The sequence below is a fragment of the Melanaphis sacchari genome, unplaced genomic scaffold (assembly GCF_002803265.2).
Source record: "Melanaphis sacchari strain LSU unplaced genomic scaffold, SCAv2.0 Contig13_pilon_pilon, whole genome shotgun sequence".
Lineage (NCBI taxonomy): Eukaryota > Metazoa > Arthropoda > Insecta > Hemiptera > Aphididae > Melanaphis > Melanaphis sacchari.
In genome coordinates this window covers 2,279,998-2,307,260 of record NW_020270588.1, presented here as the reverse complement: position 1 = coordinate 2,307,260, position 27,263 = coordinate 2,279,998, and the positions used below count along the sequence as shown (strand labels likewise).

General features: G+C 25.4%; 2 protein-coding genes across 4 annotated transcripts; one reads left to right on the top strand and one right to left on the bottom strand.

Moving 5' to 3' along the window:
• Nucleotides 1–945: 945 nt before the first annotated feature.
• LOC112591614 (importin subunit alpha-4) lies at nucleotides 946–13,170 on the bottom strand. The gene is made up of 11 exons (XM_025335479.1): nucleotides 12,550–13,170; nucleotides 9,076–9,175; nucleotides 8,809–9,013; nucleotides 6,199–6,359; nucleotides 5,912–6,138; nucleotides 5,715–5,840; nucleotides 5,507–5,641; nucleotides 2,099–2,203; nucleotides 1,560–1,794; nucleotides 1,395–1,483; nucleotides 946–1,334 (listed from the first exon to the last, which is right to left on the bottom strand). The coding sequence occupies exons 1-11, from the start codon at nucleotides 12,613–12,615 to the stop codon at nucleotides 1,257–1,259; spliced, it is 1,527 nt and encodes a 508-aa protein (XP_025191264.1). The 5' UTR covers nucleotides 12,616–13,170; the 3' UTR covers nucleotides 946–1,256.
• Nucleotides 13,171–18,301: 5,131 nt separating this feature from the next.
• On the top strand, nucleotides 18,302–26,923 carry LOC112591618 (serine/Arginine-related protein 53-like). Of its 3 annotated transcripts, none has more exons than XM_025335485.1 (6): nucleotides 18,302–18,453; nucleotides 20,888–20,911; nucleotides 23,044–23,115; nucleotides 24,541–24,857; nucleotides 26,488–26,702; nucleotides 26,765–26,923. In XM_025335485.1, coding segments are annotated over exons 1-6 (732 nt in total). In that variant the 5' UTR covers nucleotides 18,302–18,451; the 3' UTR covers nucleotides 26,867–26,923. The 3 variants fall into 3 exon arrangements, with proteins under 3 accessions (XP_025191270.1, XP_025191269.1, XP_025191268.1); XM_025335484.1 differs by having other exon boundaries at nucleotides 20,888–20,984; XM_025335483.1 differs by having other exon boundaries at nucleotides 18,302–18,457; nucleotides 20,888–20,984.
• The last annotated feature ends 340 nt before the right edge of the window (nucleotides 26,924–27,263 follow it).

Genomic DNA, 27,263 nt, shown 5'->3' with positions numbered 1-27,263 from the left:
AATTACATTTATTAATTGTGACTGGAAGTAAAATTATGTTTTAATGAAAAAATTCTATAATACGTAGATTTAATAACAATACTAAATACATTTAAAAATGATCACGGATATAACATAATAGATGTAAAATTAAAATAAAAAGGGCGAAATTGGGCTAATATAACATAATATGTATACAAAAAAATTATCAATTAAAATAGCAAATAGTTCACAACTTTGAGATAGTCAATATCATTGAAATTTTAAGTATTCTATGATCACAAATAAAACATTTATTAGCTCATAGTAAAAATAATCAATTTTAACATGTTAAACAGTTGTTATATTTGATATCACTTTTTTCAAAGTATAAGTTATTGAAACAAAAGTTAAGATACATACATTGTTGTGGTAATATTAATTTTTGACTAATATGAAATTGTATCAATAAATTTAGACTGATGAAAATTTCAGTTAAAAAGTTAAAATATCTATATAATTAAGACAAAAAAATCAGCAAAATTAATACATTCCATATGCATCGAAAACATTAAAGTCAATTTTATGTACGATTATCAGAGGTTTTTTTTAAATTCTAAACAAGTGAATACCAATGAACTACATAATAATGATACTTATACTATTTCATGGTATGGTGTTACAGTTAATTGCATTTGACAATAATTTAATGTCAAGTAATTAAATAAGTTAACTTGGATTTGATGTGTGGTGTAAAAATATTTAAAATGTATAACATTTTAAATGGATAATAAAATGCCAACAAAATTCAGTTTAAATTTATAATTAGATTCACTGGAGCCAAAAGAATATTCAACATATTTTACTATGAAAATAAACTGATTTATTTAGATGCATCAAATACGCAAAACTAGAATAAAATGGCTGCCAATTTTATTAAAAAATTGTAATCAATAAATCATTAACCACATAATGCATACAACAATATAATATTGAAAAGTTTTTTTAATATATTAGATACACAATAATATGGTTAACATTTTATTTTCAATAAAAGCTCAATTTCTCCCTTCTTCTTTAGAGTTCTGCCCAAGGTTAAATTAACAAATTGATTCACTATTAATTTAAAAATGGACGTGAAAAAATAATATTTTTAAATTGAATTAGTATGAATTGATTCAAATTGGATAGAAAGCAACGCGAATGATTTGAAAAAATCACAGGTACAATATTTTAATGTCCAAGGGAGCCGCGTTTACTCAATATTGAATAATAATAATGATAGTAAAAAAAAAAAACTAAAATTTAAACTGAGTGTTTGTAGTAGCCGGATTGAATTCAAAGCATGATGGAGGTTGTGTAGGAGAAGCCGATTCCTAAAATAAAAATAAAAAAAAAAGATGAAAATTATCGATGCATTTTTTGATATATATTACCTCTGAGAAATATCTCTCAATAATATCGAATGCAACTTTGTAAATTTCAACACTTTCATGATTTTGAAGTTGTTCGATCTTATCAAGTCCTGTAAATATTAATTAATAAATACATTAAAATGGATAATTAACTAATAAAAATGAAATATAAAAATAAAAAATTACCTTCACATTCTTCAATTAAATTAGCTAAGGCATCAACATCAGGACCAGCAATTTTAAGCATATTTTGTAAACCGTCTAAAACGACTTGAATAACTTGACTATCTTGACAAGACAACAGAGCACAAAGAGGAGCTACAACGCCTGCACTGATAACACATTCTACTTGTTGACTATTTCCGCTGATAGTTAAATTAGTAATTGCCCAAGCTGCTTCTTTTTGTGTTTGGAATTCACTCTACAATTATTGTAAAACATAATATATAATATAAACATAGGCTTATTACCATAGATTAAAATAAATAACATTATAAATACACAATGCCATTGCAATAATTTACTGCTTATTATTTTAATTTAGATTTAATTCGCTGTTAAATAATAGTGGCAGGAGACAATACATATTTATCAATTCCTTTTGCCACAATGCACTATTAATCAGCCGAATCCAAATTAAGTTAATGAATGATAAATGATTGCAATATCGTTACTCATCCATAATATATTTAACCTAAGCTCATAATAAAAACTCATTTTATCACCTTTGATAAATGTGTAATTATTTTTGGTATCAGCCCAGCATCTATGACAGCTTGAACTTGAACTTGATTTCCAGCAGTAACATTTGAGAGAAACCAAACAGCTTCCTACAAAAAATATTTATATTGATTTAAGTTAAACATACTACATGCTATGTTACATCATACAATATAAAATATAACTATGACATCACTTATTATATTACATAATATTATAAGGTACAACAAACATATATAATAACAACAGAAAGGAATGTACATCAAATTACAATATACATCCCTTAACATATTCCTATGGAATGCGAACGGACTTAAAAGTCACAAACCCGAACTATTACAACTATTTATCGAAAAAAACATAGACATCGGACTAATCACCAAAACTCACTGCACTCCAATTTTCAAAAATTTCTTTCTTGGTTACAATGTATACCGCGCCGACCATCCCGACAGAACTGCCCATGGCGGTTCTGCCATTATAATCTCTTCAAAGATACATTGCCAACCCTTACCAAACCTCCGGACAAATACCATTCAAGCAGCAAACGTACAAATCATTCTAAATCATATTCCTACAACTATTTCCTCAGTATACTGTCCACCTAGACCTGCAATACCTGTTCAGGAAATTGAACAATTTCTAAACTCGATTGGAAACACATCACTAATTGGCGGTGATTTTAATGCAAAACACCCTCAATGGGGATGCCGTGTCGAAAACGCTCGGGGACGCATGTTCCTAAATTTCCTACAAAACAAAAGATATACAATCATATCTCCTCCAGGACCTACATATTGGCCATTACATCGAAATAGACATCCGGACATTCTAGACCTATTTCTATCCAATATTCCTAGACACATAACCTCCACTATAAAAAACTTAGATTACCCGACGTGTGACCACAGCCCAGCCCTTCTGCAAATAAATGGTAAAATATCTCTAAACCCTCCGTGACCTTCTCTAGCAAAAGGGCCAGTCAACTGGGACCTCTTTTCCGAGAATCTGCAAAATACGACTAACTTAAAAATCTCGTTAAAAACAAATTAACAAATAGAGGAGGCAGTCTAAAATCTCACAATTTCAATACAGACCGCTGTATATAACTAATCATTCGAAACAAACATACCTGCGGAAAATATAATTCTCAAAAACTCTCTTCCCCACCATATTCAAGAGCTAATTAAGACGAAACATAGGGCCCGAGCTGGCTGGCAACGATATAATCTTCCATCTGATAAACGTATATTAAACAATCTCACTAACGTAATTAAGAAACAGATTCAACAACACAAATCAACATTTTTCCAAAAAAAATATGAATCACTTAACACAAAAGATGGCTCTCTGTAGAAAACCACTAAAAACATCCTCCAAATTAAAGAACAATCTACTCCTTTAAATGGTCCAAATGGTCAACTAGCCATTTCAGACAGTGATAAAGCTGAACTTTTTGGAAACCATCTCTCAAAAACCTTTACTCCCTACTCAAACATAAACCCCAAACTCGAGCACCTAGATGAAATAAATAACTTTCTCGACAGTCCACTGCTTATGTCTCCTCCAGCAAAGCACACAACTCCAAACGAAGTTAAATATATAATAAATAAATTAAAAATAGGGAAATCACCGGGTTATGACCTAATATCCAACAAAATACTTAGGCACCTACCAAAAAAAACAATAATACTCCTTACATATATTTACAATTCAATGCTTAGGGGCTTTCCTATTTTCCCTTAACATGGAAATTTTCAATCATAATCCTTATACATAAACCTTCCAAACCCAAACACTTATCATCTTTCTATAGACCTATAAGTCTACTCCCTACACTATCAAAAATATTTGAAAAAATTATACTAAAAAGAATAAGACCTATAGTTAAATCCCATAACATAATACCTCACTTGCAATTCGGATTCAGGACAAATCATTCAACAATCCAACAAATTCACAGATTCATAGATCAAATCGCAACCTGATTTGAAAAAAAGGAATTCTACTCTGGAGTCTTTTAAGACTTTGCTTAGGCGTTTGATCGAGTTTGGTATATCGGCCTCCTCTACAAACTAAAACTTTTCCTTCCAGCACCCTACTACTTACTCATTTGCTCCTATCTTTGTAATAGGTAATTTGCAGTTAGACAAGTGAACTCAATTTCTTCTTACTTCTCTATACAAGCCGGAGTTCCACAAGGAAGTGATCTCGCCCCAGATTTATTTAATATAAACACATCGGACATTCCCAAAGTTGCAAATACAACTATAGCTACGTACGCAGACAATACAGCTACACTGGCCTCTTAACACAGACCACACACCCCTCACACTTGCCTCCTCTTCCCTTCAAACCCACCTTGACCTAATGAACAGTTGGGCAAAAAAGTGGCGAATAAACATTAACCCCGAAAAATCATTCAATGTAATATTCATTCTCCGTAGAAACGACTCCCCTCCACTGCAACTATAGGGAGTTGACATTCCCAAAACTTCTCAAGTAAAATACCTAGGACTTATACTCGACAAGCGTCTAACCTGGGGCCCTCACCTAAAATCTAAACGCAAAACATTAAATAACCGCCTACACTTACTTCGACCTATACTCAAATCAAAAATGTCAATTCACACAAAATCAATTTTATATAAGTCTCTCTTAAGGCCAATCTGGGCTTATGGCATACAAATCTGGGGCTGAGCCAAATCTTCCCAAATCATATCAACTCAATCCTTCCAATCAATCTCTCTCCGACTTATAACCTCAGCCCCATGGTATATAACAAACAAAGCACTACACAAAGACCTAAAAATTGACACAGTTGACCAACTAGCCAAAAATTACTATTCTAAATTTCATGCGCAACTACGATACCATCCAAGTCCACTCATCTCACATCTATCCTCACTCACGCTACCCGACAACCCTCCACGACGTCTCAAAAGACGATGGTGTAGAGATCTCCTAAATAAATAAGTAATTTGTTCTGAAGGGTTCTATCAATGGATAGTCTCCCACCTCATGTAATTCATGTCATGTAATTTTAGTCTCTATTATATTTTATCAAATTTGCTTATTATACACATGATACAGATTGTAAATAATAATAAGAAATATAGGGGGGATATATAATGAATTCCAAATGAGCCCATATTTAGACTTAAGGCAAACACCTTAAAATTATTCAGAATATTATTTTTTATTAATTACACTTAAAAATTATTTTATGATTTCTTCAGTAAATAATTTGAATATTTTTCTTCCAAAAATAAAACTACTTTCTTCATTTTTTATTCACAATTGTTGATAAGGGGCACATAACAAGCATAGTGATTAATTGTATGCATGAGAAATAAAAATAAAATCAAACATTTTTTTTAACTAATAATAATAAAAAATATTTAAACAAATACTTTGCAAATTTTTTCTTTTGAATGTGAAAGTAAAGCTGGAAAATGACATAATGCACCAGCATCAAGAACTATTTGTGTTTGTTCATCGGTTCCTGTAACAATATTTCCTATTGCACGCAATGCTGCTGTTTGCACCTAAATTGTTTTTTACATTAAATAATTTTAGAATTATAATTCTAGTTCAAAATTATTATTTAATTTTACAAACCTTCACTTCTTTGTGTGATAATAATGGGATTAGATTAGGTACTATACCGCTATCGATAACTCTTTGAATTTGATCATTACCTCCGTCTGTCAAATAGCTGATAGCCCAGACAGTATCAACAAGAATCTTTAATAAAAAATGTATTAAAGTTAATAAGTGTTATATTACTGAAAATTATTTTAGTTAATTATAATTACATTAATATCTTTATTATTAATCAAATAATTAAGAGCAGGAAGAAGTTCATCTATAACATGTTGTGCTGGAGGAGGGTCTTTATTTCGACACAAGTTAACTATAACCCATGTGACATTCCGCATAAATGTTATCGGTATAGCTGGATTGATAAAGAGAAGTAACCTTGGCACAACATTCAAACTTATAACATAATCGCGTAGTTGTGGACCATCACCAATAATATTTCCTAAAATTATAAATTTTGGATTTAGTATAAAAAAAACTGAATAAAATATTAATTAAATACCTAATGCCCAAACTGCTTGTTCGCAAACTGTCTGATTGGTTGAATTTAATAAATTTAAAAACAATGGAACAGCTCCTGCTGAAACAACTGCCTGAGTTTGAAGGGATGTACCACTTGCGATATTAGTTAGAGCCCACGCTGCTTCAAACTGTAATGTTGGACTAAACAACAATTATAAATAAATTATTCAAGTATAAAAAAATATATTAGTACAGTATTACAAACTAATAAAATTTTTAATACAAGTTTTAGATTAATTTAATATATAATATAAAATATTTTAATGTACCTATATAATTATTAAATATATAATGATTATATGAGTATAATTAATAATTATTTTAAAGGTTTGTAGTGTAAATTGACCTTTAATACATGAGTTTAACACCACTCAACCAAATGTAATCAATAATAAAGCGAATCATTATTGTCTAGTTTTTAATACAATCTATCATTTAATCATTTGCAAATATTATTATGGTAATTTATTTCATAAAAATAAAAAAAATAGTTTACTTATATGTGTTTAATATATATTTCTAATTTTAACCATTTATTGAAATGTCTCTTGTTAAAAAACTACAATAATAAATAATATTAAGTTTAAACACTATATTATGGTATTGAATGTTAACTTATTGCAATTAAGTTAATTTTGAACACCACACTGGCTTTACCACTGGCATTCTTAAATACAAACCCAAAAAAAAAAAAAAGAACTGTCAAATTATGTTAATTGATTTCCAAGTTTTATTAAAAAATTATATGAATTGAGTCCTAAAATGTATAATAGTACATATTAAATAATTTCTAGCTTAAAAGTAATATTATTATCTTCTTACTATTACATGTAGAGACTACAATTAATATTTTAATGTATTTTTAAAATTTAAAGATTTATTTATATCACTAGTAACACAATAATAAAATTCAACAATAAATATAGTATTAAAGTGATGATTTTTACATTCAAACTCGAGGTCATGGTTGAAAACAGTTATATAATATACAGAGCCCAAGTCCAGGAGCAAAAAGTATATTAAAGCCCATGTGTTTATAATAATATTATATTATTATATTCCAATAAATTGGTTATTAATTAATAATAAAAATTGTATGGCTTTAAATAACCTACCTATTTTTTATTATTTAAATATGTAATGAATAGTCATTAGCTATGCTTATAAATTAGTAAGATCCATTTGTTTACCATATATTATTATATAGGTTTAAACTATAAGTATAATAATATGTAGAAGAATATTAAACTGATTTTAAGATTAAAGCATAAATAATCGCAAAGCTATCTTATCAGCTATTTTCAATTTTATTGCATCACATTTACCTATGTATGCCTCATATCTAAAAATGTTTGGTGATTTTAAAAGGAAGCAGCAGTAAATTCAATATAATATGATATTGAGTACAGAAAGTAAAGCAATCATAAGTCAGAACTGCAAAGTAGTGAAATATATAAGTATTCAAGATCACAGGGGGTCTATATGAGTATTTTTATTATACAGGTTTTAACACCATCATAGATAAAACATGGGTAAACATGTAGTTCATTACACGTTTAATAGCAACCTTTAATTCTAACATATTTTGTCAAAACATGATTTCACTATTAACACTAAAATTGAGACCAAAAAAAAAAAAAAGCACAACAAATGAATAATACTAGTTGATTCCCGAATTTAATTATTGTTTGTCTGAAACATTAACTTCTCACAATTATATGTAGAAAATAGGACTATTTCAGTATATTTTTTAAATTGAAATACTTATTTATATCACTTGTAGTACAATATTATAATTCTACAACATGATTAATGTCATATGATACTTTTTGCATTCATGCTCATTTTGAACAACAAACGGTTTCATTGTTGCATACTCAAATTGAAAAAAAAAATAAACGAAACAAAGCAATTTTCAAATTATGCCAATTGATTCCCAAATTTAATATTGTGTGTATGAATTGAGTCTCAGCTTTAATAATTGTAAATACTAGAAAATCCTAGTTTATCAATTATATTATTAATTATTATTTTCTCACTATTGCTTAAAAGGAAACTGAATATTTTTATATATTTTTAAGATTTAAACATTTATTTGTATCACTTGTAAACATAATACTACAATTATTCTAAAATATTATCAATGTTGTATGATATGTGCATAAAAGTGGAGATTGATTTTAACTGTAAGTAAGATTGGTAAAATTTGTTTTTTTGAATTACTTTAAAAAAAAATTTTAATATTTTTAATACTAAAATAAATTAAATATTTGCAAGGTTTTCACCTCTAATAAAAAAAATATATTATAAATAATACTCTTTTATATCAATATTTAATTTTTACTACAAAATTGTAGTAATTTTAATAACCAATAACTTTTATAGTTATTGCTTTATATATATTTTTGAATAAATTTGAATCATAAACAAATTATTTAGAGCTTATTTCATTTAATTTGCTATGTTTAAATATAATTATCTATACATATTTCAGGCTTCAATGCTGCATATTTGTAAACATATAATAGAGTAATTTTATTATATAAAATTTGTAGTTTAAAAATTATAAATACAAAATCATTTTGCTTACTTATTATGCTCATCTAAACAACGGACCAAGATTGGAAGTATTTCACTGTTAATAAGTTCATCTATTGGTGGATTGCGATCAGATGATAGCAATTTTCTTGCAGACTGTATGGCTTTAAGTTGAACATCAGGAATAGTACTACCAGCTTCTTCAACTAAAGCACGTAGATCGTGTTCAGTTAATGGTTTTTCCAAGTCTATATCATCTGAAAATTAATAAAAACCCTTAATACATTTTTAGATGGTAACATTTATTATAATTATTTACCATTCATTACTTCACCAACATTTCTGCGTTTCATCAACTCTTGTTCTTGTTTGTTTTTTCTCAGACCGACAGTTGCCTCACTTCTAATTCTTCGCCTTTCCTATAATTCAGTATAATAATTATAATACATAAATAATTTTAATGGATACATTGAAATAAATTATATGGAAGCATTTTACAAAATTATTAGGTACAATTCTATAAACTTTATAAATATAATGATTAACTAATTTTTTTTTTCAGTTTTAATATCAGTTTATTGTAGAATCTGTGTTTAGTATTTATTATGTCAAAACTAAAATATGCATCTTACAAAATCATATTACTAATATTTAGGATTCAGATTTGAAGGCAAAAGCCTTTTTTTTAATAATAATAATAAAAAAATAATTTTTACATAAAAATATGTGTCATTTAATATTTAAGATGATTGATGTATTTTTTTTTGCCTTTTTAACTTATAAATTCCTTTTTTGTGTTTAATTTTCAATGGATTTGATAGTTTTATACACAACATGTGTTTGAACGATACAAATCTATAAGATCTTCTGAAGACAGTGTATTGTTGTTTGTCAATTATTTTTAATGGGTTTTATTATCTGCAATATTTATTGATATTGCTAAATACTTTATTGGTTATTAGGTAAAGTTTATAAAAGTACCTATAGATTAAAATATATTCATAATGCATCGATACTAAATTCAAAATTGTTCATCAGTCCACAATTTTTTTTTAATATAAACTAGTTAAATATATGTTGTATTTTCTAAAAAATATAGAAGCTATTTAATTTTTTAATTAATTATTGTAATTGCTTTTTTTATAAATGAAATGCTTTTTTGACATTTCAAATGCTTGTTTTTATTAATTATATTGTCTATAAATCTCAACCCTACTAATATTTATGAATCAAGTTCAAACTTAATTTTAATTTTAAATAAAAATATATCCTGCTTTAACTCCTGAAAAGTTAAAATGTTCATTACTAATGTTGTTGATTGTTGTTAGGTACATAATTTAATTTTTCTTAAACTATTTGAGTTTCAAATGTCATTTTTCAACTAAATCATGTTATGAAATATAATATTTCATTAAATGTTTAGTGGGGTAATTTATCAAATATCGTATTTAAGTATTTGATAAAACTTCAAAATTATGTGTTAGACAAATAAAAAAAATTATGATAACATTGTTATCAAATGTTAATTTTACCAGCTGATTATTTTAACATATTACTATCTAACCTTTGAAATCACTGATTTGTAAGATATTGTGTGCACAATTATTGTTCTCACTGTGTATTAATTCCCATTAAGAATCAATTATATTTGTCAAATTATTAATAAAATTTGAGTTTTCATTTTTTTACAACAATAACAAAAAATAGTATTACTGAACAAATAAATAATATATTTTACAGTTTTATATCAATTTTATATTCTTTGTCAATAATTAAATTATGCAAGTTCTGAATTAAATCATGAATAATACAATATGGTTATAAAAAAAATGCAATAACCCAAATTTAATTATGTATTGTTCAATTGGTAATATAAAAATGATTAGATATTTAAACAAACTATACAGAAGTTATAAAATTACAAATAACTCAATCATTTCAATGATAAATATTCATTAAGCTATCACTAAATTTGTATTAAATTTCAGCCCTTTTCTAAAATTTTAAAATATCTGTAATTTTGAATTCTTACTTAGTAAGTAATATAATTTAATTTTTATGAGTGTCAAAGTACCTAACATATACATAACGTGTTATGTAAAGGAAGAAAATCAAGACTTTTTTTAAATTGACTTAAAATAGAAATATTAACATACAATTTGCACACATATTCAACATTTATAGGAAATACTGACAAATAATTGCTTACTTAGTTGTTAAATTAAGTTATAAATCATAATGCATTGAAAATTACAGTGCAAGTGATTTCAATTGGCATATTCTACATACATAGACTATACCTATTAAATGAGTAAATTGTTAATTACTGATTTTTCTAGAATTAGAACTTAAATTAAAAAGAGAACATATCACAATTTATAGGTATAATCCAGGTATAACAAAACATTTTAGTGATTATCTATTACACAAACATAAAGCATAAGGTTTAAGAATTTTAAGTTAATTAATATTATTTAGATTACCTTTAATATATATTAATATAGGTACAGGAATTGATGTATCATATTGTAGCATTGTAAATAAATATGAAATATGTACTTAACATTTAAAAAACCATTTAGAAACTAGTAAATAATATATTTAATTATATATTTAAGTTAATACATAGGGTATACATGTACATACAAATACAAACAGGAAAAATGTTTTTTGAAGAACAATACAAGGCTGATCAAGCATAAATAATTATTTAATTTCATCATAAAAAATGTTTACTTTTTTTATTTCTGCTTAATTGGGATCAGTGGCATGGTTAACTCAAATATTTTCAAAGGCAAGTATATTTTTCAATATCCACCTACCCATTCACCCATCAACCAACTATTAAAAAGTATTTAAAAATATTTTTTTGTGAGTATTATTTTTCTAAATTCATAATAATGAATTTAAATTATTTTCCATCTGCCCAATGACATTTACCACTCTCTAAAAAACTGAAAGACGACCATCTCTCAATTACCCCCATTGCCATGCCACTGATTAGGATAGATACATTATAAAAATTATATAGTAGCTTATAAATAATAAAGATTTTCTAGGTGGTATAGTTGAACCTTGTGATACCTAAATTTTACTTAATTAATAAATTCCAGGTAGATATTTAAATATATTTTCTTATACTCTAGAAATATTTTAAGCTTTTAAGTCATAAAATTGTTTTAATCTATTGGTATTTCAATCTAATAAATATAATAGAAAAGAGTAGATGTATATCTTATGTAGAAAAAATGTGTTAACATATTTAATTTCTCTAAACCTAACCATTGAAATAGTATAAACTAAAATAGCTAGATAGTAAATATACACCTACCAAAATACTACTCATCTAAAATCATAGCACCTAATAGAGACAATTAATGTTTAATCATAAACTGTATAAAATGTGTCTATGTTATCTTACACAGCCATCTGAAAAGTCTCTTACCTCTTGATACATTGTTAGCAATTTAGATGCAGATTCGAGTACAAGATATGACCAAACATAATTCTTTTGATGTTGAGGAACAATGTAGTTTGATACGTATAACGACTAATATACATACGCAACAAATAAGGTAACCACTCAAAATATTAATGTTTTTGAAAAGACTAACCAGAAGAAACCAAGAATAACATTATCGATCTGAACATAGGTTTTAAAAAAAATAAGATGTTGTTCAAGTTCAGAAAAAATAATTCAAACAATAATTTGCTTCTATTGAAAAGTTGTATAAATTGAATTGGTTACTGGTATGTTTATTCATTATTGTACATATTTGAATAATGTACTTACGATTTCGGTTTTTCCTCTATGCTTGAAACTCTGGAGCCGGTGACCCACTACTTTGTCGTCAGACATGTTGATAGTTAAATGTGTACTGAGCTGAAAGTGATCGAATAATTTGCAACGATTTTTGTTGCAGTAACTGTTAAAAAAACGTTGGCGGCGACGATGATAACACTGTAGTTTTTGTGATGTATATTTGGAGAAACAATGGGCTGTGCGACGACAAGACTGTTGTAGTACTGATATTAATTTAATAAATAACGACGGCGACGACGACGATGATGATGCTGATGTACTGCGGTAAACCGTTCGGCGGACGTCTGTGTGTCGGACACGGTAACAACGGCAGGCGACGCGAGATTATATCAAATAATAATAATAATTATTATTATTATTATTACTACAACTACTACAGGTATTGTTGTGTATTAATTGTCGTTGTCGGGTGGCGCGGGCAGTTGTGTTGCAGTGCGGTTTAAAAAAAAAAAAAAACAATACGCTATCGTGGAGAGACGACTATGCGATCCGCATGTTTCTCCGGTCCGGCAGAATAGGGGACAAAAAAGAAAAAGAAAAAGAGCGCAAAAAACCAAATAAAAGAAAAAAAAGATCACAACACGCGTGTATATATATACATATACATACATATATACATACATAAAAATCTGTATGTGTATGTATGTGTGTGTGTGTATAATATGTATATGCGCGCGCGTTCGCGTATATTATATTATTATTACGTTATGTGCGTGAAGTTGTATACAAGTTTCGTCGTAGATGAAACGGATTCGTCTGAGCGTCGTTGGCAGGTATAACGGTGGAAGTGAAGAGGGAACGCGCCACCGAAAACTCCCCACTTCGAGACCCTACTGCACCGAGACAGATGGCATTCCGTTGAACAGCTGATGACGACCGTTGTCGGCGTTGCAGTCGTCGTCATCGTCGTCACTCGTCACTCGTTATCCGCCGGATGCTGAGGCGGCGCCGCTGTGCGGTTGTAACACGTCGTCGATAATCGTGAGATGAGGGGGCTTGGAGAGGACGTCCGTTGTTTTTCTTCGCTCTCTTTACTTTTGAATAATATTAATAATTATTATTAATTTTCCATTCTGATATAATGGTAATATAGATAATAAATATTATAAAACCATGTTAAGGTTCGATCTTCTGGCTCGTTGGTGTAACTGTTGATAATTTTTTTTCTCAATCTATTTATTCTCACTTTACATTCACCTCCATACAATCAAAATTCAAATCAATGTAATATTGTCGTTCATTTATTATTTTATATATTTTGTAAATTTTATTTTTATGCCCATGTAAGTGATAAATAAAAATATCTACAGTTTGTAGATGTCTTTATTCTTTACGATTCAACTCCTCGTGAACTTAATTAACCATAAAATACTATCAACTTCTACTTTAATTTTAGTAATAGGTACCGATGTGCATTTCAAGTTGGAAATAATGTGGTTAAAATGCAAATACTCTATATATATATTATATATATTGCGGGCTAATCTTCGGCGTCAATTTCACATGACTCGGCGGTTTTAAAACTTAAATTGTATTTCATATTAACTACATAACAACTAGTCACTAGTTATATATTTTCAGTACCTAAGCCAAAAAACTAATACCTACATATATATCAAGTAAACTATATAGCCTATACATAGTGCTATAAAATCAATAAACATTAAATAACAATTTCCTAAACTACCTTAACAATAGACATCTAATTAGCCTATACCTACTAATTAGTCATTATCCAGGTACTCATTAGTATTTATATTTTATATTAGAAAAAAATCTTTAAGACTACACAAAAATACAAACGATTTTTATGAGTGATTAATTATCTCATTGCAGATAAAATAAAAACTAGTACAAAAATAATAAATTATATTTAAAATAAATAAATTATAAATATAACTAAAAAATTATTTTAATTAAAGGATTTGGATTTTTTTTTTTTAATAGCTAAATATGTTCAAATAATTTGTGTAGGTACATAAAATTAATTTCATATATTTTTTATTCATTAATTTTATATTGTTACTTCTTTTTTTATATCAAACTAGCTAACCCGGCAAACGTTGTTTTGCCAAAATTTTATTTTAAATATTAAGTGGACCCGGCGAACTTAACGCCTTTTAATAAACTTTAGAGTGATAATAAAACTTATAGTTCAAGAATTTATTTATTGAATTTTTTGAATTAAAACAGAAATCAGTTGAATGCAATATGATAAACAATGCTTTTCGTTTTTTGTTTTCTGGCACAAAAACAAACAACGAAGACGGTTTGCCAACATGCGAACTGGCAATGTACAGCTGACCGTGCGAAAAACATGAAAATTCTAAATTAATCTCACAGACTTTCCAAAATTTTTTTTTGTAAAAACCTCCTGGCAATTACGAACAATTAAAAAAAAAAAATTGAGCCAAATCGGCCCAACCGTTCTCAATTGATGAATTGTTATACATTTTTGGCTCCATTTATATATATATATAGATGTATTTTATTTTACATACAAGTTTTGTGTACCTAATTAATGCAAAATGGATAATAAGTATGATTTCGATCCGATTGAGTCAACAATAGTTACAATCAAGTGTAAATGACAAATGACAATAGTTATTTTGTTGAAGACTTTTATACCTGAATGAGTTATTTGCTACTAAATTTAGTATTTTAGTAGGTACTTACATCGTAATACACTACTCTGAAGTTAATGCTTTTTTCCGCCATTGGATAATATTCTAAAAAATAGATAAATAAAACAAATCAATTAAATTTTACCATAAGATAAAGTATACAAAAACACTCATATTAAAAAAAAGAACTCCAAAAAAATCGCTTAGGAGCCAAACTAGAATTATGCCGCATTGTTTAAAATTCTATCACAATTATACCATATTATTATTAACCGCAACATAATTGCGTATTTTCTCTTTTCGCCATTTATTGTTTAAATGTTAGTTCCTTTATCGCTCTAAAGTCTAAAGCTTCTATGTGAGTGAGAACCATCGTTTCTTTCTCTATTAGACTAACCAAAATGCGTATATTTAGTGTACCTATATAGAAATTAGAAATGTCATGAACTCATAATATATTTAATATCAATGGTTTCTGAATATTGAATAATGATAACTGATGAGTTTTGTACAAGTTGTATACATACCAAAGTATATCGAGTATTGATGGACGATAATATCTAATTAAACAATAAAACTATTAGCTGGTGAAAGGGTCATTTAATTTTTTTATTTTTCCTGCGTAATTTCTAATTATAGTACGTAATTCTATGGATCATGAAACAAATCATAAAATCAATAGTAATAGTTTGGATTTGTACATAGTTGTTATACAAAGCTTTCCAGGACTGTGTTAATTGAAGGTATGAACCAATTTGAATTTGTCTTTCTTATTTTTAATGGTAGGTACCTACTAGATACCTACCTTAGAAATATTCAAAAAAACTTCAAAAAATGTATAATTATTTAATTTAGGTTTGTCATTAGACATGTAGTGTTTTTATTTATCACCAGCGTCATTATAATGTATATCATAACAAAAACTAAAATAACGATAACTAAATAGACAATATTGAAAGTTTTATATGTTGGTACCTCGTAGTAGGTACATTTTAGTATTTGAAGAACCAACAGTCAACAGACAATAGTTTCATAATATTATAGTACCTATTAGTTCTATACTCTCATACCAATTACTTTATAAAATATGAATATAAAAGTACGTATATAACTCCAAAAAATATAATACTGACTAAATTAACTGTAATATAGTACCTAATACCTATCCCTCTCGGCCCTCACTATATCTACTCTTTCTTAAATGTTCAATATATTAAAAAAAAAATTATTCAAATGGAAAGTTTTGTTTATAGCTTAAGCTACAATGCCTAGTTTACTACGGGCAAAGTAACTTAGACAGGTCAAAATATACTGTATAGCCTTGCTTGGCAAAAATAGAATTTTTAACATATTGACCAAAAACACCGGATAAAGTATACATTGCCCAATAGTCTACTTTGACCATAACGGTGTTTGTGGGCCGCCATTTAGTGACTCCTGTATTTTATTAGATTATAAATCCGGAAGAGATAACTCAAACATGGCAACATGTTTTATTTAAATTAATTTATTAATTACTAACAAAATTTATATACTATACATTATTCAACTTTAAAATATATCGTTAAAGATCATTAATGGTAATATTAAAAAATACCTTAAGCTATTTAAAAAAAAAATCTTATCGTTATCGGTATTACCTATAGGTTATAGGTAGATTTAATTTTTATCGAATACATTGGGTTTATTATAGGTATTCATTTTGACGAAATTTGGGTAGGTATTTATTTACGTATTAAACACTTAAATGGACAAAAGAAATGCGCAAAATAAGAATTTACGATCTATGTATTAGTATATAAAGTAAGAAAATTATTATTATATATTTTTATATAAATGTATAAAAATCAACTTATTAACAAATTACTGTTTTTTGCTAACATACCTTGATAATAAAATACAAATTTAGTATCTGCCGCACGTCAAAAATCTTCGCACGAATGTAAATCACTGACAGGCGATAGCAAAATTATGGAATCGGCGAATTATTGACAATTATTTAAATTTATTTACAAAGTCACATAGATATTAAGGTATATTATATATTATTATCATTAGTGAAATATTCAATCAAGAGCACTTTCAGATGAGACACTTTCTGATGACTCGCGGGGACAGGAGTACGGGACACGCAAATTCGGTGGCGCGACACACACTCCATGTCTGTGTATCATATGTACGCATATATATATGTATAACAATGTTATCTTAGTCGAACGATTTTTTCGTAAGTACACATGTAGCCAGCGACAAAGTGTCTCGTCTAAAAACGTTCAAGGGATCTGAGGAGGAAAGAAATTATTTTAGTTTTTGTATTTATTATTATTTATTATACCATAGATTAAAAAAAATAAAATATATATATATTAATCTATGTCATTACCTACCAACCTATATTATAAGACGTCAACAAGTAACAACATATTGTGATTACTTGGTTATAGCTAAAATTTTAATATTTATGTTTTAATGTACCTATAAGATTGTATTATTTATGTAAATATTTATTATTAGATATAAACGATAAAACTATTTTAATTTATTTTATATATTTATATAGATAGATATAAGTGAGTTACTAAGTTATTTAAACACCCATTTTCATTTTTCATAAAATACCTATTTAAAAGAAAAAAAGAGATCAAGGAAGACGATCAAATATATGTCATATGGCTCATTGACAATGTTGTTATTTTCATTTATTTGTCCGTTATGTACCAATCATTGTTCTAATGGTTTCTATTAAACAACAAATTTATATTGAAAATTAATTTAAAAAAATAAATATGTTTATGTTAGATTTGTTCAGTTTATATGGTTCATATTATATTGTGTATTTGTGTAGTATTTATCGTAAGTTAATAAGTACGTATTGATGCATCGTATAACTGGGTAAGTCATGCATAAGGAAGTTAATAAATATCTGTGCTTACTGAGCATTTTAAAACGAAATTATTATTTACTATGCATATTAGGTACCTATTGAGTATAGACCTCCACCATAGTACCATTATTACCATTACCATACTTTATTATATTTAACCTCCACAGAATTGTTATCAATATTATTGTTTTGATTATAATGTTACGTACTTCACAAATCACAATGTTTTGAAATTTTGAATTGTACATTTGTAGTTTGTACCTAGGTAGTTAGTGCATCATTGGAATTTGTAAATTTAAATTTTGTTCTTGTTTTACGTGACTGCACAAGTTGAATCAAGAACATATATATTTCTCGCCATTGGATGTGGGTAAGATACTAAAATAATATATTACTTCCCATTTTTTTTGCACATAAGTAATTTTTTTGTTATTAACTGCCTACTAAAGTAATAAATACATTTACATGTATATTATAAATGTAGTCAAATGATACAATCATATAACTGTTATAACACAAATACGTGTTTCTTAATTACATTTACATGACCTTGAACTTAAAACATTTGATTTTTCAGTGATAGATATGAAGACATGATGCCATCATTTGTTGTCTTTGTTTCATAAATATACAACATAGTAAATTTGTATTATGTAGTATTTATTTCATGTTATTAGTTTTAATATCATAGTAAATTAACCTAATTCAAATTTATAAGTAAAAATTATACAAGTATTCTATCAGTTTTTTTGATTTTAATTTTTAATTGAGTTATGCGTGTTTAAAATATTAAAATTTGAAAATGCTTATAATGTTCATTTAAATAGTATACCTTTTGAAATCAATAATGAGTAATCTATTATATGATAACTGTTGTGTATGCGTATTTTATGTGCATGTATAATTTTTTGTTAATAATCTATATTTTACTACTTTAATTATTTCTATTTCAAATCATGAAATGTTCCTAAATCAATTGAATAAAATACCATTAATATTATTAATAAAATTAATAACGTAATAAAATTGATTAACAATATAAAATTTGCTCAAAAGAATCTAAAGATTTGGTTTAATAACTTATGTTAATTCAAAGTATTTACATAAAATCTGTAATGACCTCAGTTCATATAATCCAGCTGAAAGTTTTCCAGATTTAAATATATCTCGGTTAACTTATTTTCTATGTACGTAATTACTACTGATGTTCTAAATTGATTAAATTATTACTTATAAAACTAGCCAAAATCCAAATTACTGTAGCCCAGGTATTAATATTTAGTATTAACTGTTACCTTGTTATATCTATTTAATCTAGCCATTTCTACTGATTCTTTTCTACTTCTTGGAAGTCAAGTTTTGTTATACCTGTATAGAAGGCATGATTTAATTAGTTAAATAAATTATCGTTCCAATTGTGTACTTTAAAAAATAGTATCAAAAATGTTTGATCAGTCTTACAAAAAAAAGATTACACTGATGTTTTTATCTTCAGTATGTTCCTGTGTAGTTTGATTAGAAATATAACATTGGTTATAAAAAAAAAAAAAATCAGTATATTAAAAAAAATTACATTAGAGATTTTGCATAATATTAATACAGTTTCCATGTTATTTACACAAATTTTTTGTAAAGTTTTTAATATGGTAAATACTAAATCATACTATATTTAATCTAAATTTTATTTTATCAGTATTCATGATGCTTTACTATCTTCAATTTCATACTATATATCAAACGAGTAACAAATGGTGATATCATTATTGCATTTGATTTGAATACTTTGTCTTATTAGCTTATATTTAGTAATATATTCTTAAATATTAAAAAGTGTATATTTATAATATTCTTTAGTTCTTGAGATCCACTTTTTCAGTCTTTTGTTGAGAAGTCCCCATTAATATATGTTTATGAGATCAATGATTTAACTGTAACTTGATTCTACTTTTTTTTTCAATAAGTACTAAGTAAATATATGTATCAATTTTTCTATGATATTTATTATTAAAAACTATAAAAACTTCACTAATTCTGTTACTTTTAATTTTACTTTTTTAGTTCAAGCAAAATTAAAATACAATTTTGTGGTTTAGTCTCCATATTTAAAACATTAAATTCAAATGTAATATTATTCATGAGTTTCTTAGTTAATAATAAACTATTATTACAATTCTTTAAAATTACATATTAGTTTATTAGAAAAAAAGAAAAATAAATTATTAACAATTTTTATTTAAACTTATTAGAGTTTATTTCCATAGATTGAATATACTTAAGTATATTAAGTATATTTAATCCATGTTATTTCTAATTATATCTTTATAGACTATCCAAAACTATAAGTTATCATTCATGTTTTTTTTTTTAGTATAAAACTTCCTTTTTTAATTGAATGATGTTATTAGATAATCAAAAAATTAAATCTTTTAATAATTATGTGAATAGAGTTTTTTGTATTTAAAATATTTCTAATAAATGTTTTTTGTACTATAAATATAATTATCATAAGTGTAATAAATTATGATTGGGTTATATATACCATTTAAGGTCATTTAAATAAATATGACTTAAAATTAACTGCATAAAATTTGGTATCACTAGTTCTTAAGTTTTTTTTTTGGTGGGTGGAATAGGGGATTGCTCTAGACTTGCTAAAATTATTTTCCTTATGTTATGACTATAATTAATTGATTTTGCATATCCGTCAAAAATTGTTAAAATAATAAGTGTATTATAAAATAATTATTGGTATACAATAGAATAAAAATAAAAATAATTACATTGCTATTTCTATTTATAGGAATAAAAACTGGAATAACTATGAGTAAGTATTCGAGTGATTCAAACTCGCGTGACAGAACTAGAAGTTATAGTCGTTATTATAACCAAAGGCACAGGTGAGCGTCACCAATTTTTAATTTAAAACTTCACAATTTAATTTTTCTTGTAGTATTGACTGATTAATAATTTGTATTTAAATTTATATATTATAATTTCTTCATTCATGGTAATTATAAATTTTTTTTTCTGTACAATAATTAAAAAAATAATTTTAAAAGGTGTCTCATGAGTTTTAATGATTTATTTATTTAATTAATATATTAAACATTTTAGATATTATAAAAATAGAAATTTGGATGGACACTAATATTAAAATAACATATTTTTTACAAAAGATTCATTTTTTTCTTCTTATTTTATACTCATCATGAAATATTCATACTGTTATTAATATTATCTTTAATGTTTTAAATTATGGTTTGAATTTTATAATAAATTATATTTATACATCAAATGTTCAATATTTCTATTTCTATAAGAGGATTACTAAATGTTCAGAATTTTCAACTAAATTTTTCATTGAGTATCATTTCAAATATTATCATGATTTAAAATTTAGAATTTATTATTCATAGATAATTATTTTATATTTATAAATTGTTTTATATATTATGTTACTTTTTAAATACGAAATTATAAAAATTAAGTTTCCTAACCATTTGACAATTTTTTTAATTAAATTAATATCAGTATTCATTGAACATACTTTATATATTAAGTATGAACTTATTATATTATACATATTTATGTATAAAAGAATTAATGTATTTTTATATTTATCATTATGCTCACCAGTGTCAGGCTTGATAAATTTTGAAAAGTGGAGAATAATGAAATATTTATGTAATTTACTATTTTTGTTTACTTTTTAATAATACTATTTGTATGAGTATTTAAATGCTTGTATGTATTTTTATTGTAAGTAAAGACATGGTAAATTTATAGCCAGACATAATCTAACCATCAATCCTTTTTATTTTAGTTTATTAAAATATTAATTTTTTCCGTTATCACTTTTTATCTTATTGTTGTGTTTATAATGAATTAGTTTAAGTTTAGGTGCACTATACCTATCCGTTTTTCATTATGAACCTATAATAATATTACCAATGAAAATTTACTTAAAACCAGTTATATTAGATTGTATATTATAATAATCATTAATAGTGTCAAATTTAAGTTTTAACTAACAGTGCATTGCACTGGAACACTGTAGTTTTAAAGTAGTAGGAACCTTCAAAATTATTGTTATTAAAGCATTATATACGGTTTAAACTTAATGGTATAGAACAGTGTGAAAATGACTATATAATGTATTAAAACTATGACAATATACTATTGGTTACTTGACCGACTAAAAATTTACCTTAAATTATATTAATAATTAATGCATAGGTAAATTAGTAAGTTCCTAAATGACCTTTTTTTTTTAAAAGACTTCAACATTTTCTTTTGTATCAGAATTTTAGATTTTACATTGCTCATTATGCATATATGTCTTAACTTGTCATTAAAGAGCAGTATAAAATTAAATAGATATTATTATAAAATAATTAATTACTTATTTTTCTATAACTTTGATCAAATATGATTTGGATCAAAATACTTTAAAAACATTTTTAAAATTTAATTTTTTCAGTTTAAAGTATTAAAAATAAATTTGTAAGAATTAAAATGATTTTATTAACAATAAAATTAAAATACTTTTTAGAGTTAAAACGTTTAACATTATAGTGATCAAACAAATGTATTATTATATAAGTAGCCTATTATGAATTTTATTCATAAACATTTGGAAGGATTAAACCATAAGTTACTTTATTTTTAGTTAAAACTTTATTAACGCTTATTATACCCTTGGTTTGCCGATCTCTCTAATTTTTTATATGATACCAATGTATTCATAAAAAAAATAAATATTTTAATACTCATAATTACAATTATTTATACTTTTTTTTTATTTACCTATACCAATTAAATTTCCTGGAATAAAAATATTAGTTATAATTTATAGAAAAGTATTGTGTTATTTTGTATGCAATTTATTCTATACTAAACAATCAATTTAATTTATTATTTTGTTAATTTAATTACTAACCAATGTTTTATTTATAGGTCTTCAAGTTCTTCATCTACAGATAATTCAAGATATTCAAGAAAAAAGCATTCAAGTAAATCTGGATCAAGGTATTTTTTTATGTTAAAATTGTATACATAATTAAAATAATAATTCATAACTTGTTGGTGTAAAATAAGAATAAAATCCATATTCTTAATAAAATTCAAAAGTTACACTACTTAATATATAAAAATATAAAGAATTTAAAATTGCACTTATGGATAGTTTTGATTTAGATTTTTATATTATTTTAATAAATATATGCATAAAAAGTTGTCAAGTAAGTATATGTTTTGTACAATGCATTCGAATTGCGTCCATGAATTATATTTTGTCCGAGTTGCGTCCGTGTTTTTGTCACGACATATCCGAGTTGCGTTCGTGGTTTTCTTGAGACATGTACAAATTGCGTCCACGCGTTTTTCAGCCACTAACAATAATGTTTGGTGATAAACTCTTAGATATCAAGATTTATATTTTCGTATATTGAGACACAATTCGTATACAGCTGTTTTGTACAGTAGCTGGGTTAACATTGTATCTCATGATTCAGCAGGTTACTGATTTTTAATATTTCATTTTATTAGTATTATTATAAGTTGATTTAATTTTCACAGAAAACATACATTTATTATATAATTAATATTTAATTATTATAATAGCATATATATATATCATTTATGGTTGTTAATTATCAACATTTATGTTAATATCACCTGACCATATAACAATGTGAATAGTTTTAGGGTATACTTTTATAAATAGACATGTTAAAATTAATTGAAATGTTTTGAAAATGATATTATGTATACAAAATATAACAATATACTTTAACATTTTCAAGACCTCACAAATAATATTTTTAAATAATAACAACATAATTAAATTTGTTTTTCTTTGTTTAAATATCTAATTTCATCCAAATTTTAATTTCAAATTAAGTAAAAATTCATAATTTCATAATTTTTGAGAGAACCATTCTAAATGTGATACTAATAAATCTTTTTTAGTCTTTAGTTTGAAATCTTTTAAAAATTGAATTGAATGATTTTTAATAACCACAGAAACACATTTTTATTGTTTCTAGTTTACTAATTTTGAAAAATCCTAAACAATCAAGGTCAAGATCTTCTATTTCAAGCTACTAGTAAAAAATCTTTGATTTCTTGCTCTTAGATAGGTCTTACATGTCTGTACTCTGTACTATCAGGAATATATACATTATCCAATGAAGATTCCTTCCTAAAAAATGTATTATTTACATTTTACATTAACACTTAAATAGGATAATGTAAAATTTTAATAAACTTAACAAGATATTATATAATTATGTCAATATTATTAATTAAAAATAGTTAATATAGTATAGACGTTTTATAAACTAATCTTTTTAAATTTCAATAATCTATGTACTTGTACATAAAATTTATATCATATTTATGAAATTAAAAATTAAGGCTAATTATTATTTAAATATTTTAATTAAATAACAGGTACCATAAGAAATCGAAGCGTAGACATAGATCCAACAGTTCATCAGATTATTCGTCGTCAAGACACAAACGTTCTAGCCGTTCCTACCGTAGAGATGAAAGTCATTCGAAAAAAAAACATAGAAAAAGTTCATCTTCTAGTTATGAATCAAATAACTCCAATTCTTCTTTTAAAAATCATCATCATCAATCTAAAAGTTCCAAGACATTCGATGATAATGAAAATAATAAAAGGGTACAAGATGATTTGTTAGTTGGAAAATCTGAAATTGTTAACAAAACAGATCATGATGAAAACTGGCTTCAAAAAAATGTTTGTAAGTATATAGAGTGTTTCACGATGAACCAACAATTGCAATAACTTTTGTTTTATTGAACATTTTCAATTTTTTTAATTTTTGTATGCAAAATTAAAAAATTTTCTATTTGATATTTAAAAAAATTGAGAAAACTATTTTGTAAATTTGATTTAAAAAAAAATGTTGGTATTAAAAATTTTTAAAGTTTGCTTAAATTAAAAAATGTTAGTTTGCTTAAATTAAAATTTATTTTTTGTTTATCAGTGTTATAAAGATTATTGATTATCCAGAAAATCTATTTGAAATAATATAAAATTGTAGAAAATAAACAGCTGAACATTTTTCATTTTAGCGAATATGTTTTAAAAACCTTATCAACAACATGGTTATTTTGATTTTTTTAAATATCAAATAGAAAATTTTTAATTTCTTGATTTTTTATTACAAAATTACAAAATTAATTTAAATATAGCGGAGATGGCAATTGATAATTAAAAAAAAAAATTGAAAATGTTCAAGAAATCAAAAGTTATTGCAATTGTTCAACGTAAAACACTCGTGTGTTGGCATGTTGAATGAATGTAACTTATTGATCATTTGATAAAGCTTTGAATATAATGAATATATATTCACTTTTTAGATTTAAAAGCACATTAAAATTCAAAATGCTACTTTTAGTGTAAAACTTAATAATATGATGGTCAACAATATAATTTTGTCCTAGTTTTTCTAGTATTTATATTGAAAATATCGAAAATACACATGTTAATAATTACTATTTAGTTTTATTGCTGATTCGTTATTAGATATCCTTATCAGTTATTAGGCACATATCTGAGACCTCATCGCGTGGGAGACAATTCATTTTTGTACGAATAGTCTAAATCCTCTATAATACATTTTTATTAAATGTGCCGGTCTTGTATTTAAAAAAAAAAATGCTGTGTCTAGTAATACATTTCTAAACATCTGTTTAAATATTAGATTATATAATATTTATAATCTTATAAATTATAAGATAGACTATAATACTTACGGTCCTGGGAGAAACGATCGCCTCCATCACCATCCCCCTTCAAATATGTGCCTGTTAGTTATTACTTATTACTTATTAAAATTAGTAATTAATATAAATAAATAACTATAAATGTTAAATTAATAATATATCAAACTTTATTGGTTAACAGGTATTATTTATTATACAATACAATACAATTAATTAAATCTATTAGCTAAGACTTTTATATAAAATAATAAAATATTGATTTCGATATCCCAAACAATATAGAACAATATCATTATTGTTGCCCATTATTATTAGTAATAGTTTTTCTAACATTTCTTCAATAATGTAAAAGTTGAAAGAAACTATTTCTTACTCTCGTGAAAACCATTTAATAAATATTTTCCCATGTATCAATTAGACATGAAATTAAATAATTCCCAATAGACTTTATGAAACCTAAATATTTACTTCCTCTCTCCAAAAAAATATTTTAAATATCACTATCTGTTAAACCAAATTATTTCTTGCTTTGCCAAAACATAACATATATATATATATATATATATATATATATTACAAAAATAGTTAAATATTAATGATTGCTTTGTACTATGGCTTATATGTTATTTATGTGTATTTTAGTGGATATTGTAAAAAGAAAAAATTCAATTGAACAGATCAATCAAGAAGGATTTGTTTTTAAAGTTTTCAATCCATCATCCGAACAAAAAGATGAGGAAGCTACAGACAAACCCAAATTAGATGTTCCAAAAGTAAATGAAGAAGTCATTGGTACTTCGCCTACAGAGGAATCAACTTTTATTATATGCAATCCAGAAAGATTATTGAATGCAAAGGTATTAATTATTTGATTGTGTATTTAGTTGATTGTAATATTTAAATGAGTTTTTTTATTTAGTATAAATTACTTACAAAGCAAGAGCGGAGTTTAAATTGGGCAAAGCAATTATTTGAATCTTACAATAAGTCTGAACATAATGGTGGACAATTTAAAAACTAATTGTAAAACTAACTGGAAGTAATTTATTCAAGATTAATCTATTTAAATGTACAAGAATTTGATTTGTAATTACTATCGTTAAACTATTTTATTAATGTTATCTTTTTTACTTAAAATATCCAAAGACATTGTATTGAAAAATTATATTTTTGCTAGGATTCAAATATATTTAAGAAAAATTAAATCAACTTTTAATTAATATTTTTGACATTGTTTATAATTTATAAACTCATAATAACATAATTCCATCAGTGAAAATAGATACAAATATAAATATTTGTATTTATGAATAAAATATGTACTCATCTGTAGACACGGAATTAGAAATTAACTTCTTATAAGTCAAAAGATCAGTTTTAATATTATTATAGCAGATAAAGCAATTATTTTACTGCAA

Bases quoted from the DNA above. Each gene is read 5' to 3' on its own strand.
- LOC112591618 (XM_025335484.1), top strand. From the start codon at position 20,908: ATGAGTAAGTATTCGAGTGATTCAAACTCGCGTGACAGAACTAGAAGT. The intron at 20,985-23,043 runs GTGAGCGTCACC...TTTTATTTATAG, and splicing joins TATTATAACCAAAGGCACAG to GTCTTCAAGTTCTTCATCTA. The intron at 26,703-26,764 runs GTATTAATTATT...TTTTTTATTTAG, and splicing joins AAAGATTATTGAATGCAAAG to TATAAATTACTTACAAAGCA.
- LOC112591614 (XM_025335479.1), bottom strand. From the start codon at position 12,615: ATGTCTGACGACAAAGTAGTGGGTCACCGGCTCCAGAGTTTCAAGCAT. The intron at 9,014-9,075 runs GTAAATAATTAT...ATTAATTTTCAG, and splicing joins TGTTGGTGAAGTAATGAATG to ATGATATAGACTTGGAAAAA. The intron at 5,841-5,911 runs GTAATTATAATT...TTTTTATTAAAG, and splicing joins TTAATAATAAAGATATTAAT to ATTCTTGTTGATACTGTCTG.